The sequence below is a fragment of the Aspergillus ibericus genome, assembly GCF_003184845.1.
Source record: "Aspergillus ibericus CBS 121593 unplaced genomic scaffold BO80scaffold_5, whole genome shotgun sequence".
In the NCBI taxonomy this organism is placed as follows: Eukaryota; Fungi; Ascomycota; class Eurotiomycetes; order Eurotiales; family Aspergillaceae; genus Aspergillus; species Aspergillus ibericus.
The window spans coordinates 545,561-561,351 of record NW_020292103.1 but is presented as its reverse complement, the minus strand read 5'-3'; the positions used below and the strand labels follow the sequence as shown (position 1 = coordinate 561,351).

At 53.8% G+C, this 15,791-nt stretch overlaps 5 protein-coding genes across 5 annotated transcripts; 2 read left to right on the top strand and 3 right to left on the bottom strand.

The window, feature by feature from the left end:
- Positions 1-33: 33 nt before the first annotated feature.
- On the bottom strand, positions 34-5,629 carry ubaA (E1 ubiquitin-activating protein ubaA). Its single transcript, XM_025723665.1, has 10 exons — positions 5,300-5,629; positions 5,148-5,236; positions 4,993-5,078; positions 2,156-4,940; positions 1,973-2,093; positions 1,471-1,644; positions 1,238-1,406; positions 1,092-1,178; positions 843-1,021; positions 34-784 (listed from the first exon to the last, which is right to left on the bottom strand). The coding sequence occupies exons 1-10, from the start codon at positions 5,303-5,305 to the stop codon at positions 200-202; spliced, it is 4,281 nt and encodes a 1,426-aa protein (XP_025579046.1). The 5' UTR covers positions 5,306-5,629; the 3' UTR covers positions 34-199.
- A 312-nt stretch (positions 5,630-5,941) lies between these two features.
- Positions 5,942-9,028, top strand: BO80DRAFT_207068 (putative gamma-tubulin complex component GCP4). Its single transcript, XM_025714264.1, has 2 exons — positions 5,942-6,142; positions 6,199-9,028. Exon 2 carries the CDS (start codon positions 6,214-6,216, stop codon positions 8,602-8,604), a length of 2,391 nt encoding a protein of 796 aa, XP_025579045.1. The 5' UTR covers positions 5,942-6,142; positions 6,199-6,213; the 3' UTR covers positions 8,605-9,028.
- Positions 9,029-10,948: 1,920 nt separating this feature from the next.
- Positions 10,949-11,987, top strand: BO80DRAFT_346820 (putative short chain dehydrogenase/oxidoreductase; the record flags this gene model as incomplete). Its single annotated transcript, XM_025715388.1, has 2 exons — positions 10,949-11,231; positions 11,308-11,987. 2 exons carry the CDS (start codon positions 10,949-10,951, stop codon positions 11,985-11,987), a joined length of 963 nt encoding a protein of 320 aa, XP_025579044.1.
- A 204-nt stretch (positions 11,988-12,191) lies between these two features.
- BO80DRAFT_207096 (putative MFS transporter) lies at positions 12,192-14,468 on the bottom strand. Its single transcript, XM_025714265.1, has 5 exons — positions 13,985-14,468; positions 13,237-13,907; positions 13,097-13,164; positions 12,562-13,038; positions 12,192-12,441 (listed from the first exon to the last, which is right to left on the bottom strand). Exons 1-5 carry the CDS (start codon positions 14,343-14,345, stop codon positions 12,396-12,398), a joined length of 1,623 nt encoding a protein of 540 aa, XP_025579043.1. The 5' UTR covers positions 14,346-14,468; the 3' UTR covers positions 12,192-12,395.
- Positions 14,469-14,715: 247 nt separating this feature from the next.
- BO80DRAFT_347360 (uncharacterized protein) lies at positions 14,716-15,643 on the bottom strand (the record flags this gene model as incomplete). The annotated part of the gene is made up of 2 exons (XM_025715417.1): positions 14,716-15,206; positions 15,262-15,643. The coding sequence occupies 2 exons, from the start codon at positions 15,641-15,643 to the stop codon at positions 14,716-14,718; spliced, it is 873 nt and encodes a 290-aa protein (XP_025579042.1).
- Between the last annotated feature and the right edge of the window lie 148 nt (positions 15,644-15,791).

Genomic DNA, 15,791 nt, shown 5'->3' with positions numbered 1-15,791 from the left:
TTGCTCTTTGTATAATGGAGGTGTCGTCCGGGTGGACCATTTCATTTCCTTTTTGCTTCTTTTTTCCTAATGTATGTAGGGGTTATACCCCCCGAGCACTTACTGCGATGATAAATGGATATAGAGATACATATTGCACATTGAATGAATTGCATATTGCACTGCTTCAGCTGCCCAGTAAATTTTCGAATCCTCCAATTCAAGCCCGTCCCCCAACAACCCTAACCTCCTCCCCCTTGGGCAAAACATCCGGCACCGGCCCAACAGGGGTAATCCCAAACTGATTAATCTGCTTATGACTCTTAGTATAATGCTTCTTAATATGCTCAAAGTTCGTCGTCTCCCTGAACGCCTCGACATCCCAATACAACCCCCTCATCCAAGCATGAATAGCCGGATACCCGGACCGAATATCCCGAATATTACACTTAAAGTGCTGAACATAGACAGGATCAAAACGAATCATGGTAGTGAACAACCGGATATCGATCTCCGTGAGCTGCGAGCCGAAGTAGTACGGCCCGTCAGCGGCGGTCGAGGCCAGATGGGCTTCGATTTTGTCGAGCGAGGAGAAGAGCGTCGTGACGGCTTTCTCGTAGGCTTCTTGGGTGGTGGCGAAGCCGGATTTGTAGACGCCGTTGTTGACGTCGTTGTAGGTCCAGTCGTTGGTGGAGTCGATGGAGGAGCGGAGGGTGGGGGGGTAGAGGTCCAGGGTTTTGGAGGGGGAGGTGGACGGCAGGAGGTCGTCGAATTCGTAGTACAGCATGCGGATGATTTCGGAGCTCTGGGTGGGGGTGAGATTAGTTGGTTGAGGAGGAAGGGGAGAGGGGGGACGGGCTTACCTCGTTGCTTACGATGCGGTTGGTCTTCTTGTCAAAGAGGACCGGGACGGTGAAGCGGCCGGTGTAGTCGGGGTCATTGGAGAAGTAGATGTCGCGTAGGTGCGTGAAGTCGGAGTGGAGGGGGTCGGTGGTGACATGTTCATCGGGTTGTTGTTCTTCTGCAGTTGCGAAGCGCCAGCCTAGGGGTGATTGTGTGAGCTTCTCTCGTTTTGAGGTGTTCGATTTCTCGGTTTGATGGTAAGAGCCAACCTTTCTCGCCTAGGTGCCAGTGCACGGATGTGAAGGAGATGATGTCTTCGAGGCCTTTCAGCTTGCGGGTGATCAGGGTCCGGTGGGCTGTCAGAGAGCGCAGCGTTAGAATTCGTAAATGCAGCTCAGATGGCGTAGTAACGCACCCCAAGGACAGGCATATGAGACGTAGAGATGATAGCGGCCCTTCTCAGGAGGGAATTCGGCGCCGGGTTCTCTGGAGATCCAGTTGCGGAAGACCGATGCTTGGCGCTTGAATTCGCCTGACTTGTCATTGGGGTTGACCCAGTCCGTGATCTTGCCGGTGTTGCCGGTCTATGCGACAGCAGGCGTTAGCTCGAGGGGATGGCCGTGGAAACGCAAAGGGTGTATAACCTACCGCCATGGTGCGTTTTGGAGAGAGGAAGGGTTGTGCGGGGACGATGGAGCTTCGGTAGCTGGCTGGGCGGGGGAACGTCGCAATGGTTCGGAGCTGCCAGATACGTTGCGAGACCGGTTGGATTCTTCGGAGAGCGGGAAACATGAGGGACAATGGCAATGGCAAGGAGGGGCCCTGGCGCGTTCATATACGAAAGATCGAGGCGGCGATACGAGGCCAGACACGGCGGTGCGGGGAGCCAATGACGTGATGTATTGCTTACGGATGCGTTACCAACGGCTTGGTTATCGCCGCGCTGACCAACGCCTTGCTCAGCATCGCTCAGCATCGCTCAGCACCACCCGCGGGCCACAACCGCCGAGTAGGCGCTAGACATGAGAAGAACAGTACTACGAAAATAAGAAGGGGAAAATCAGCTATGAAATTGCTTCTGCGGCGTGAATTACATATCCAGATATAGATCATGGATCTCCATCATATCTCTCGTCTACTGCAGCTTCACCATCACGTACGGAATCTCAACATCCTCCTCCGTCTGATCCTCTGCGGTCACCTCAAAGATGATGTTCTTCTGGTGCTCGGGAACCGGTTTCTTGCTGATGTGCTCCACCAACTTGCTCATCCTATATCCCAGCAGATTAGTATCGCACTCGTTGCCAAGGGAGGGGGGTTGCAGTATACTTACTTCAGGGGAAGGCGGTCCTTGACCTTGGACGGCGGGTAGAAGCTGGCATACAGGAGGCTGACGCCAGAACTGACCATGCTGATCTCTAATCCCAGGTCCGAGAAGTGCTTGAGGAAGTCCTGGAGGGGAATATCATCCACCTCAAACCGGTCCCAGATTTGATCGATCGTCACCTCGCCCTGTTTGCCCATGTACTTGCCCTTGGGACTGGCAATGGGCTCACTGAAGCCAAGGAAGGGGAGTGCGAGGTTCACAAAGCCGTTCTTATACTGCTCAATGTCGTCCTTGCCGTCAATGATCTTGAACAGCTCCAGGGCGACCAACCCAGTGACCAACGCCGTGGTGGTGGCAATGGCAGGGATAATCTTGCCCGCAATGAACTTGGTCTTGTGGCGGTCGGCCTGAGGAATATCGTAGTTGTCGGCACGGAGGTTGCTGGCTGCCGTGATGAAGTCAATGTGGTGGTTCGTGTCGTCATCCTTCTCGAATTCAACGGGACTCAAGCGGAATCCTGCCAGTTCCTTGGGGGATGGAAGCGACTCCACAAGGCGCTGAATCGCTTGACTATCATCAAAGGAAGAGCCGCTAGCTTGAGCGTTGGGATCGGGATCGTTCTCGTTGGCTTGGATCTTAACGCCCGACTTCGGAGTAAACTCGGGAATGATCATATTGTCAACGACCTTCCGGTAATAGCCCTTGTCGGCGCCAGGGTTCTTGATGCCATAGTTGAACGCATGGAGGTTGGCACCGGCAACAATAAACGAAAGGTGAGTAGGGTTCGAGCTGTCGAACTTCAGAGGTGTAGGCGCACGCTTAGGTCCAGACCAGAAAGGCTGCCCAGAGGAGGTCTTGGAGTCCCGCGGGAAGTTGTAGAGGAGCTGCTGGATGGCATTGTTGTACTGGGCCTCGAACTGCTGACGAGCCCAAACAATACAGTCATCGAAGGTAAGGGGTTTGTCAGTCACAAGGAAGTCACGCAAATGCTCCAGGGTCTGCTTCTCATTGCCAGCCTGCTTAAGAGTCTGCTCGATGTAGTTGGGCTGGGAAAGGTACATGTTGACAGCCTCCGGGGGACCGACGAAGTACGTCTGGAAGAGATCTCTGGCCCAGGCGATCGTATGCTCAATGCGGTTGGGGAAACTCTTCAAGGTGCACATGGGGAAAGTCTTCTCGGGCGGATCCTGGGAGCTCGAGTAGGATTCAGTGATGCGGGGAAGGACAACCTGAGTGTTGCCCTTAGTACCAAGGGTTCCACTTTCCAGCAAGGGCTTCCTAAAGAAGACGCAACGACGATCAACGTAGGTTCTTGCATCGACGTTATCAAGAGCGTTCGTAACTCCGTCCAAGCCTTGCCAGAACTCCTCGTTGAAGATATGCTCGGTGTCAGCTCCGACCCGGTCCCGGAGCGTGACAATCTTGCCCTTCAATTCGGGGTTCATTGCCTCAACAGCAGCGGAGGCGCATTCACTCTTGAGCTTCCCAACATCCCTGCTGCGGAACAGAAACTGTCTGTTAAGGTTACTCTTCTCGATTTGATCCATATCCGTCACGATGATTTTTCCCTTGGGGCCAGTTCCCAGACCCATCATGGCCCAGTTCTTCAGGGTCTCGCACCCAATAGCGCCCGAACCAACGAGGAACTGTGTGATATTGGCGATCTTATCCTGGAACTCCTTGCCAAAAACTGCAATCTGGCCATCATAGCGGGTACCGAGAGGCTTGCAAGCTTCCTCAGATCGAGGGATGGAGGTGGGAAGGGACTCCAAGGAGTCAAAGTAGAGCCACTGATGCACAGGGTTAAACTTGCCGGAGACCGCCTTCAAAACTTCCTGCGCCGCAATACCACCGAACAAGGCGGCCAAGGGGTTCAGGTCACCGCGGGCTTGGTAGCTCAGTTCCTTGAGGAGTTTCTCGTCCAGCTCTACTTTGTCTTCTAGGGTCGAAGCTAGCTCGTTTGCAATCTTAAGCACTTCCTGGGCATCGCTATCATTGTGAGGGCGAGGGAGGTCGCCGCCATGGGTCTCTGCAAACTTGTGGAGTGCTTGAACACCAATGTGCAGCTGCGCTGGCCGATCGAACTTGGCAAAGTCCGACACCATAAATTCGGGCTTCGCGATTTGTTCGCTGAGAGGAGCGAAATCCATGAACTTGGGCATCTTGACTTGCGAGAAGATACCGCCACTCTCGTACGTTCCAAGACCAGAGACATCTCCGATGGAGAACGTATAGGGACCCTTCACGGTAATCTTGCGAGGAGCGCAGTCATTAAGACCCTCCATGCCTTTAACCTCAGAGAAAGTCACGAAATCACCGTCCTCCAGTCCGTGCCGGGTCTCATCCAGGGCCGAAACCAAGCCACTCTCGTCGATGGCTGCCACAATTCCACTGACAGCTTCTTCACCGGTGGCATCGCCGACAGTAAAGTTCTTTCCGAAGTCGTTGAAGAGGTACCCGAAAAGGCCGAAGGTATCCGTAATGGTGAGGTAGATACCATTTTTGTGGCAGAAGTCGGCGATTGCAAGCTGCTCCCTCAAAGAAGTCAACGTGAGGACAACAGCCTGATAGCGCTTCAACCCTTCAAGGTTTTCCACGAGGTTGCTGCCCTCATGAACCGTGACGGGGACGTAGGAGTTCAGCTCAGCCACTCTCGGGGCCGTCACCTCGGCACGCGGCTTGCCGACATCCTGGGGCTGGAGGAAGAACTGGGAGGAGAGATCGGAGATGGCGACCGGAGCAGGATCGTACAGTGTGAGGGACTTGACACCGGCAAGGGCGATGTTCTTGGCTGGAAGCCATCAATAAGCATGTCCCGCCTACGCGCAGGAGGTTGTACCCACCGATTTCGACACCCAGACCCTTCAATCCAACGACAAGCACGTTCGAGGAGCCCATACGCTTCATGGCTTCGTGTCCGAGGACATATCTAGGTAGATGATAACCAGTCAGCACAACGTTGTATGAGGAGCCAAAGATTTAAAGATGAACCACTTACAGTTGCCGACTGTACAGCGACTCGTCAATTTCCCCATGCTTGATCGCCTCCACAGTCTCCTGTGGGTTATCCACTTGCATCATGGTGTCCTAGAGTTGTTAGCCACCGAAGGCTTGCCATGTGATGCAGGATCGTCTGGAGATGAGGCATACGGTCATGATCTTCTTCTCCGGCGGAGCTTTCTGGTCGGCAGACGCTCTCCGCTTTCCCAGCTTCGCAGCCTCACGAACGGGAATTTCGGTGGGAATTGTGAAAGCTTGTGGATGAAAGTCCTGCCGCTGAGAGCAAGACTTTCTGGCAGTATATTCCTGATACAGACTCAGGAAGGAGGGGTAGGAGCGGTGAGGTACGCGGAGGCGGGCGGGGGGGTGGGTGAGGTGATGGAAGTCACAGATAGGCGATACTCTATAGCAAGAGCAGAACTTTTGAAGCAAGATAAGGGAACGGTAGAGATAGAGCAAAGCAACGATAGAGAAGGCGCGAGAGGCGGGGCAGAAGGAAGAAAGATCACTAATGGAGGATGTTGTTGCGAGCTCACTCGGCGGCGACGTAAGAGGGGACAAGCTGTCGAGCGCTGACTCAGCCAGATCCCCGGCGGTCATTGGCTGGAGCCCCGCGGACACTGATTCGGAATGAGCAGCGAAACAGCAAGATGGACACCGAATGAGATCAACAAGCGGCGGTGATGAGGCACCTTCCTCCAGGCGCTCGGACCCGGATGAGAAGTAGCCCTGGATAAAGGTAGCTTGGTTATTACAAACAATTAGATCAGCGAGTCGCTCAGATTTCCCGGTCCATTCCATGCTCTCGTCCCTTTCTCTCTCCGCTCCGCACTTCTCGTGACGCGCTTTGACAGACGCGGTGGCTCGGAGCTCTTGTGATAGGGTCTTGTTTCTGCAGCCACTTCTGTACATGTGTCGATACGAGCTTCTCGGATGTGGGATTTTATACTGGCAGCGTCATAAATCCAAAAATAATAAGGATCATTCCTTGAGGTTTGCTGCAAGGCCCGAGGTTCTTGGTAACTTATCTGACTTTACCGTTTCTCCAGGGAGATTCGCGCACAATGCTCCACGAGATCCTCCTCTCCCTCTCGGGCCAACCGTCGCCTCTTTTCAATTCCCAGTCTGAAGCGGATGTTATCTCTGAAGATGCCTTTCCCTTGGTTTCCCCTCCGGAGAAAGCCCTCCTCGCCTCTCTTGCCCGTCTGAGCCGTCTCCATACCGAGCTGCGAGCACATACCGCTCTAATCTCCTCATCACATCCCTCTGTTATCTGTCGCGCCGTTTCGACAGCCATCAGCTCACGCCACTTGGGAGATTTTCAAAGGAAAATACTGGAAGTGGAAAAGGCAATCCTAGTCGAGGACAGTGGCTACGTGGGTGGCTACGGAATTGTTCCGTTGTCGACGATTGTTGGCGAATTCTCTCCCTGGACACGGCGATTGGAATGGCTCTGGGAGACTGTGCGGTTAATATGGCCTATAGACTCCCGAAATCAAGATCAACTTTGCACTGGCGTGGCTTTGATCGATCACCTGCGAGCGGAGTCGCAAACAGGGTACGTTGATCTGAAAGAGATGGCCCTGCACTTGGTTGCAATCGCAGAGACTGCTTGGATGAGGCAATTGTCCACATGGCTACTGTATGGCAATCTACCCATACTGGGGGAGTCTGATTTTTTCATTCAACGCGACAAGGCGAGCGAGGGTGACCAGCCATTCACTGCCACTCAGTTTGTCGTGCATCCCAAGCTGCTACCGCAATTTGTAACGGCCCATACTGCCTCCTCTATCCTGTTCATCGGGAAAACCTTGAACCTCATTCGAGCAAAGCGCAGTGCGCCCGCTGCCAGTCCTTCGGCTAGTCTATCCACTACTCCAGTCACACTCCATGTGGAGCATATCGAACATCTTGCTTCGTTGAAATCGCCTATATCAGCGTCGAAACTGTCAAGTGCTGTAAATATCATTCGGTATTCTCTGTCGCAAAGCACCCTCTCCAAGCTTTTCCCACTGCAGAAGATCCTCGAAACTCTTTCAGTTCTCCATGACTTTCTGCTGCTCAGACGTGGTGAATTTGCGGCAGCGCTTGTATCTCATGCCGATTCCCGTATCCAAGATAGGTACCGAAAGCACGAGCATTCAGTAACGACACATAACCCCGCGGAAGGCCTAGGAGGACTCTCTATCAAGGAAGGAGACGTAGTGACTACCCTGTCACAGACGCTGTCGGAGCTTTACTCATTGCAAACTGAAGAAGACCCCGCAGACGATGAGCTCGATCTCGCCAAGGACCTTCTTCGGTTGTCGATCAAGCAGAATATGGACGACAAGACGACACAGTCCCCCGGCATGGCTGAAGTCGAGACCGGCACCGGAATCTCGGACGTCGCCTTTGATGACCTTCTTTTTCCCACCCCGACATGTCTTTCGGTCCAGGTCCGTCCACCTCTTGATTTGTTCCTTTCCGCCTCTGACATCTCGGTCTACTCGAAAATCCACTCCTATATCCTAGGCATCCGGCGTGCGCAAATGCATTTGGGAGACTTGTGGAAACATACTTTTCTTCGCAGAGTTCACCCTTCCCCCTGGGGCCCGCCTCGCAGCAGTACCCCTTACGGCCAAAGTCGACTCAAGCTTGGCAGGCAAAGAGACAGCGCCCGGACTCGGCAGATGAGACCAATCTGGGCAACGAGCAGTGCTTCTCTCTTTGTTCTTTCGGAGATAGGAAGCTATTTCCAGGGCGAAGTCCTCAATGGCTCATGGCAGCACTTCCGGGAGTGGATCGGAGGTGGTTCTCCAACAACGGGCTCTCGACCTGGGACCGCATCCTCCTCTACGGGCAAACGCCTCGAGAATCTTCAGCGCATTGATAACCCGACTGATTCAGGTTTTGGAGACGCCGGTCAGACCATACAACGGCACGATCCCGAAACCCTGACAGCTGCACACCGTCGATACCTATTCGCTCTTGTTGAGTCGCTCTTTCTCACGGATATACCATTTACCAAAGCCCTCCGTTCCTTTCTGACCAGTGTTGAACATTTCATTGCACTTGTAGTCCGACTGGAAAGCATACAGCGCAACATGGACCTGGAGACTGATGAGGGTGTCATAGATGCTTTAGTAGACTACGCAGGAGAAGAGAGGGAGATCTGGCAAGCCCTTGGTGCTGCGCGAGCTAGTGTCGAGGCGGGGATCAAGGACGCCGTGGCACGACTAAGAGACATCGATGATAGCCGGTCTGGCGAGGGACGCCAGATGCTTGATTTAGTGAAGGACTCACGCGAGAACGGGTCATTCTTTCCAGTCAATGGCTCAGCGACCGAGCCGGGTCTGTGCCACTACGTGCCTCGAAAGGCAGCTGGTGTCGACCATCTGCTCATGAAACTAGATTTTGGCAATGCTAATGGAGGTATGGTCGCTGCAGCAGGCGCTTTCGGCGGCATGGCATAACAGGCTCATTACTGGCATAATGCCTGCCATTGCTCGAGGACCCCATTCACCCGCTGTCAGGAGTTCTCGTGGTGACCCTGACTGGTTAATGAGCAGCAACCAAGCTATGACTGTCAGCTTATGATTAATGAAGAGCATGACTTTACGGTGTAGGATTCCGGTCTGATAGGGTTCTGTAATACTACCGCTTTGTGCCTTGTGCTCTATGGATGTGACTGAAGGCGAGAGACGGGACCCCTGTCCACTGCCCATCTCCTGCCCGTACGCGTCCCCTCTCTGGCATCTGTTTGTCACACGTTTGGTTTTGGGCCTGGGCTTCATCCTCCGTCAACCGATATTACCGCGTTGACGTGGTTCATACTACTGCAAAGATGCGATCGACCAATGAATCCCAAGATATGCGTCCTGATGAGCGATGCTTGCTATTCTTTGAGCAGAAGCCAAAAACACCAATCGCAGACCGACGTACTAGTTCATGCTTACGTGCATAGATAGTATCAAAGGCTCATGGCCAATGGTCTGAAGATGAAACGAAGGCCACGGTTCCGACGGTCGGCTTGATCTCGACCACCTGCAGGAGCACGACAGGTGGTGCTGTCCTGCTGTCTCGCTGTCGCGCTGAACATCGTGAAAAGTCTGCCGCTGCACATGATCGGTTCTCGGTCTGGTCACGGATTACCCGAAAAGGAAGGCACCCCTGGTCGCCGGGGAAAGCAGGATCCCCGAATCAAATTCCTGCTCTTTATTTGGTCAAACTTACTCCTCCGTACTCCGCATGTACGACCGGATCCCCGCGGCATTCTCTACCATTCGGATCTTGGCCCTTCCCCCTATCTTACACACTGCAAATGGTTTCTTCCTCACCAACCGTGAGACCGGGCCAATTGTCAACTGGTGTACTCCGTAAGGGGTGGGGGAGAAGGGAGGTTGGGTCTTGGCAGATCTGGAGGAATCTGGCACCCTGGAATGCTCCGATCGTGGACCCCCAGTACGGAGTATGCTGTCGGTCCACCATGGTTCAGTCTCGGGTTGTCATTATTCGGAAGCTTCGCGCGATAGTGGCAAAAGTACCACTCTTTCTGGGTCGTTTACGGGGATGCGGAGTATGACAATCCAGACCCGGCCGCAGGGAAAGGGGCTCCGTCAGGGCCTATCGGCGATTTTCATGGGCCACCGACATTTGCGAATATCGATGATAAACATCTCATGTGCCCAACTGGCTGGTGACAAAAAAAAAGCACCAAGCGTGGGGTAGCATAACCACCGGACTGAGGGGAAAATGTAGAAGGCTGGATGACCCCGTAAAACCGGGTCCCAGCAGCAAGGATCCTGGCAAGGTCTGCGGCTTGACACCCGGAACCAGAAGCCCTCGACTCCGGATCGCACTAATGGACTCTTATCTTCCTGCAGGAAGGTCGCGGAAGCCGTGGAGACAGTTCCATGCTGCGAGGGCAGATTACACCACCACTTGGATGCCGAGCCCGTTATTGGAGGGCTGCCATTCCCTGGAGCCGAGAGAGCTTCCCCCAGCTCTGCTCTCTCCCTCCGTGGCCACACTGTTGATTCTCTTGTTGAGAACGGCTCAAACAGCCGAGGAACCATTTTCCGTAGAAAAGTCCTTCTGATTCATCCCCATTGCCATCCAGGAGAATCCGCCAGGGTCGCGGATGGAGGTTATCCTGACCGCTAGTGCCGCGTTGCTCGTTCTAATCTGATCCAGCAGCTCGGCCTCCCCATACTCGGATATCCCGTTCTGGTGGGCCATTCCACTTTAATGAATGGTTGATCGTCATCCCTCCGATCAAGTGATCAGGGCTGCTTGCCGGGTTCAGCAACCAAGCAACGACAGATGTCACGATGCCTTCTCAGACATGGCCATTCCCCCCTATTGCTCTGCTATGCGTCCGATGCCTGCCCATCCCTCGCCCTGTGGCAAGCTTGCCCGGCCATGGCTTATGCATGGGCTCGCCTGGTACCACGGATGGTCTCGGGCGATGATGTGGTCTGGGTCTTGAAGTCATCGTGAAAGCAGCTCTAGAATCTGACGATGGACCCCATCAGGGCAATCACGCGGTCTTCGTGTTTTTCTGAACCCTACTATTTTCGGTTGTCTTGTGCGACGGCTGGAGATATGTGCTACTGGCTGGCTGTGGCTCGTTCCGTGGTGCTGAGTCTTGAGATCTATAAACCCCAGGTCCTCCTACAGACCTTGGATGCGATGATATTCTGTAGCCATCGCGACCCTGTGGTAGTCCAGACCCTTCGTTTCGCGCGCATTTGATTTTTTAACCGCTTTCGTCTCTTCTCTTAATTCTTAATTTACTTAATCCCACACATTATAGCCATGCGTTCTGTACTGTGCCGGTCGCTCTCGACCATGGCTCCAGCACGGTCCTGGGCACCCTCTGCGATGATCCAGCCCTTATCGCAGCGGCTGTACTCTACCACGACGACTTCACATGGCGCGCATCACATCCAAACCCGGATACCGTCATTGAAGCCCGAGCCCAAGAAGGGACATCGGTTCCGCGAGTTTGACCTTGACGAGCGTGTCTTTGCCGTCACTGGTGGCGGACGAGGACTCGGGTTGGCGATGGCTGAAGCCTTGATGGAGGCTGGTGCTAAAGGTACTGTCCTCAATGACTTGCGAAGCCTGACCATATTGCCAATCTGTTCTGTGCTAACCCAAGTTACCGTGTGCAGTGTACTGTCTGGATCGTCTCGAAAAGCCTCATCCCGACTTCATGGCCGCTCAAGAGCATGCTGAGAAGAACTACGGTGGCAGCCTGGAGTACTACCGTATCGATGTCCGGGATGAATCATCGGTCAACGAGCTCTTTGCGGAAATCGCCGGTAAGAACCAGCGACTGGACGGCATGATTGCGGCCGCCGGAATCAACCACCTGCAGAGCGCCCTGGAACACTCTCAGGTGGCTTTGAATGAAGTGATGCAAATCAACTACAATGGAGTGTTCAACTCCGCCACTGCTGCTGCGCGGCAGATGTTCAATTACCAGCAAAAGGGCTCGATCCTGCTCATTGCCAGTATGAGCGGCCTGATCGCCAACAAGGGCATGACCTCCCCTGTCTACAACTCTTCCAAGGCAGCTGTCATCCAGCTGTCCCGGTCTCTTGCGATGGAATGGGGTCGTCACGGCATCCGCGTGAACAGCCTGTGCCCCGGCCACATCATCACCCCGATGGTCGAAGAGGTGTTCCAGCAAAACCCTGCGTCTCGAGCCGTTTGGGAAGCCGAGAACATGCTTGGACGACTGGCCTACCCGGAGGAGTTCCGGGGAGCCGCTCTCTTCGCTCTTAGTGATGCGAGCAGCTTCATGACCGGCAGCACCATGCTGATTGACGGAGGTCACACTGCATGGTAATTCAATCACCAATGATCGAATTCCTTGCACAACGAGGAGTATCTAAAAGGAGGAGGAATACTATACATAGCCGTTGGAGGATGAGCATTGTGAAGGTCGCCTCTTATGATTCTTGAAAAGGGACATACGCGTGGCTTTTAATGTATCATACATACGAGTTTTTCTTCATGGCCTGCATTGATTCCAATTGTTATGAGGTTTGAGCGCGTCAGTGATTGTGGTTTGCCGGGTGGTCTTTTCTTCGGAGCTCTACTACGTTGATTCATCAATTGAGCAATCATTCACCTATTTTATCTTATCATCTACGTATCGAATACTATCCCCATCCCAAGTTCACTCGACAACCCGATTCATCTCACCAACATTACATCCAATCTCGTATCAAAATATCCAACCCATCTACAAAACCTACAAAATATACGTAAACCTTCTCTCCCCATCTTCAATACCACCCCTCCTCATCTCCCTCCCCATCAGCACCTCCCTCTCCTCCCCACCGCCCTCCTCCATCTCAATCTCCTCCTCCCCACTCATGACCACATCCCCCTTCCCTCGCGCATTCTCCCTCCCCAACAACACCCTCAACAGCACCGCCAACCCCGCAACCACCACCATAAACCCCGCGCAGACCGCCATCCCAGGCACATACCAGGGCCCTTGACTCCTGGGATACAGCCTCGTCCCAAGAAGTGGCCCACACTGCCCGATGACATTCAAGATGGCTACACTCGTGCCTTTCCCTTCTTTCGCGACGCGGTTGTCCATCGTCCAGGTGATGATGAGGGTGATGGCGGAGAAGAAGCCCGATGTGGCGGGGTAGACGCATAGGTAGCGGATGGAGACTTGGATGGGGGGTGGGAGGTGGGTGTGGAAGTGGCCGGTTAGGGCGATCAGGGCGTAGGCGGTTGCGGAGAGAAGGGCGTGGAAGATTAGGTAGGGACTGCGGGTGCGGGTGCGGTCCGAGAGGTGGGATGTGAGGAGGACGGTTAGGAAGGAGAGGAGGTAGGGGGGCGCGGAGAGGGCTTGTGAGGTGAGTGCGCTGTAGCCCATGCTGGTGGTTGGGTGGGTGGGTTAGTTTGGGGTGTTTGTGTGGGGGAGGGAGGGGTTACTCTTGGATGATGGTGGGGAGGAAGACGGGCATGGAGCTGAAGGCGACGTTGCAGCTGAAGAACATGAACTTGGGTGCGGTGGTGTTAGTTGGATGGTGGTGGATGAGGGGATGAGGGCGTTATGGGGGAGGGGGACTCACGGCGGTGATATAGGATTTGGGGTCTGATAGGGTCTTCTTGACTTCTTTCCAGTTGAAGGATTTGCGCTGCTGCTGGTGTTGCTGTGAGGGTTTATGGCTGGGGTTGGTCTCGTCCGTACGCAGCTGTGCGATGACTCGCTGCCGGGGGCTGAGGAATGAGGCAGTCCCCGGTGAATCGGGGATGAGCATCCAGGCGAAGACGGCGACGATGATGCTCGGGAAGCCTTCGATGAGAAAAAGGGCACGCCAGGGCGCGATTGGTCCGTTGCTGCTCAGTCGGACGATGACCCAGGCGAGACTGCTGGCAAATGATGAGGCCAAAGGAGCTGCGGAGATGAAGAGGCCGTTTCGGAAGGCCAGCTCTTCGCGTTTGTAGAATAGTGATAGGTAGAAAGGAACGCCGGGACCAAATGCTGCTTCAGTGATTCCGAGAACAGCTCGGAGAAAGACGAGGGCCCCGAAGGAGGTAGCTAGCGACTGTAACGATGCGACGAGGCCCCATCCGCAGACGCAGAGAGCGATGTAGATGTGCGGGGGCACTAATCTGTACATGAGGGTCATCCATTCGAAAAGGATGTACGTGATATAGAATGCCGTTAGGAGCCACTCATATTGGGATGATGAGAGATGTAGGTCGTCTGCTAGCCCGGCAATTTTGGCATTTCCAATGTCTGGGCCAGTGTTAGTTGATGTCTGCCTAGGAATATGGGAATGAAGATAGAGAAGACGTTGACAGTAACCCACGTACTTGAACGATCCAAAAAGGAAAGCAGATAGAGAAGAGCGAGGAATGGAACGAGTTTACGGTCAAACCGCTTGATGATCTGCTTCTCTTCCTCTTTCGTATACTTTGGCACGCTATTCCGGCCAGAGATGGGCTGCACATCTTCGTAGGAATCGTATCCTTCGTCGATCTCGTCATCGGAAAACGGCTCCCCGTCGGAGCTGAAGTCCGTCTGCACCTTCAAAGTCCCAGCAGCAGGACGATTGGGATTGGGAGATGCGCCTTGCTCGGATCCATCAGAAACCGGCGTATACTGGGCAGTGGAGGATGATCCACTGGAGACGGACGAGTTGGCCTCGGTCGGCCCCGGGCGCAAGGAGGCCATCTTGGTGGATCGGGGGATCGTGGGGGGTTAGACTGTCATGCCTCGTTGGAATTGGACCACTACAGAAGATATAGACTGTAGATATGTGCTTTGTCCTGACTCAATGGAATTCGGAGGGTTTAGGTACAGGAGATGGAGGGGGAAAACAACTTGAAGCAGTCGGGGGCACGTGGCGGCCACTAAGGACGGTGATTTGCGCCAAGCCATCCATAGATCGTCGACGTCGAGTACGTACATCATCCCACCGTGTTAAATCCTTAAACATCATCTGTCACTTTTCAACAATTAGGTGATGCTCCAGCATACATGTTCGTAGATGGTATAACACTCATGTCAAGGAATCAAAGGCCAGCCGTCTCAACAACCATCACTAGTCCCGGGGACGATAAGAATCTACTCCTCTTTTCCGCTTGAGCTTGGGAGGGTATCTGGGCTCACGAGGCTCGTCGAAACGACGTCCTCGACCACCCGACAGCTGAGCGGCCTTGTCCCTTGCCATTTTGAAGGAATACTCAATTTCCTGGATCAAAGGATGGTCCGACATGCCGTTACCCTGGAGATATAGAAGCGTATTCTCGGCCGTGTCTCGAAGGTATCGAACCAAGCTCAGGTCGTGCACTCCGTCGCGCTGTTTCTCGTCGCTGTACTCAGTCTTGGCCGCACGGTAGACCTGGATCAGACGATGGGCTTGTTCACGGATCCGGGTATCCTCGGGGCTTGAGCTAGGATGTGAATGGCCTATGCTCTCGTCATTCTGGTGGCGCTCTTTATTGTCGTTGACCTTGACTCTATGCTCGGACTTGTCCTGCGCGTCGTTGTCGATCACCGTGGGCTTACCAGGGGTGTAACCGGACCCTGTGACTGCAATGGTAGTGAGAAATGGGCACAACGTACAAAGTCTATCGATTGAAGTTACCTTTAGTCACAACATTTCGGAGCGTAACATGGCCATCGATCGACTTTCTAGCCTGAAAGACGGTAGAAATCGGGACTATTCCGAGAAACTCGGTCAAGTAGAGCTCCAGCGCGCCGGTATCTCTGGGGTCATCACCGTAGTTCGACAGAACCAACAGAGCGTGATCGTAGATGGTGATTTGCGCGTCTTCGGGATCCTGAGACCGGCATCGAACGAGCGAAACCTGGCGCCGAATAGCGTGGACGAGAGATGCCAGCCCTTCCGAGTCCCGAAGTATCTCACGAAGAACCGGACTGGGCTCAGTGATGCGGTCGTACTTTTGTACTAGCTCATCTACCTTTCGCTGTAAAGGATTGGTTAGGTGAGTTTTATGGCTCGACATGGTTGCTGTCCCAAAGTTTACTTTGGAGTCGGTCAACTGAGTCGGCCAGAGTGAAGAAGAAGAAGAAGAAGAAGAAGAAGAAGAAGAAGAAGAAGAAGAAGAAGAAGAAGAAGAAGAAGAAGAAGAAGAAGAAGAAGAAGAAGAAGAA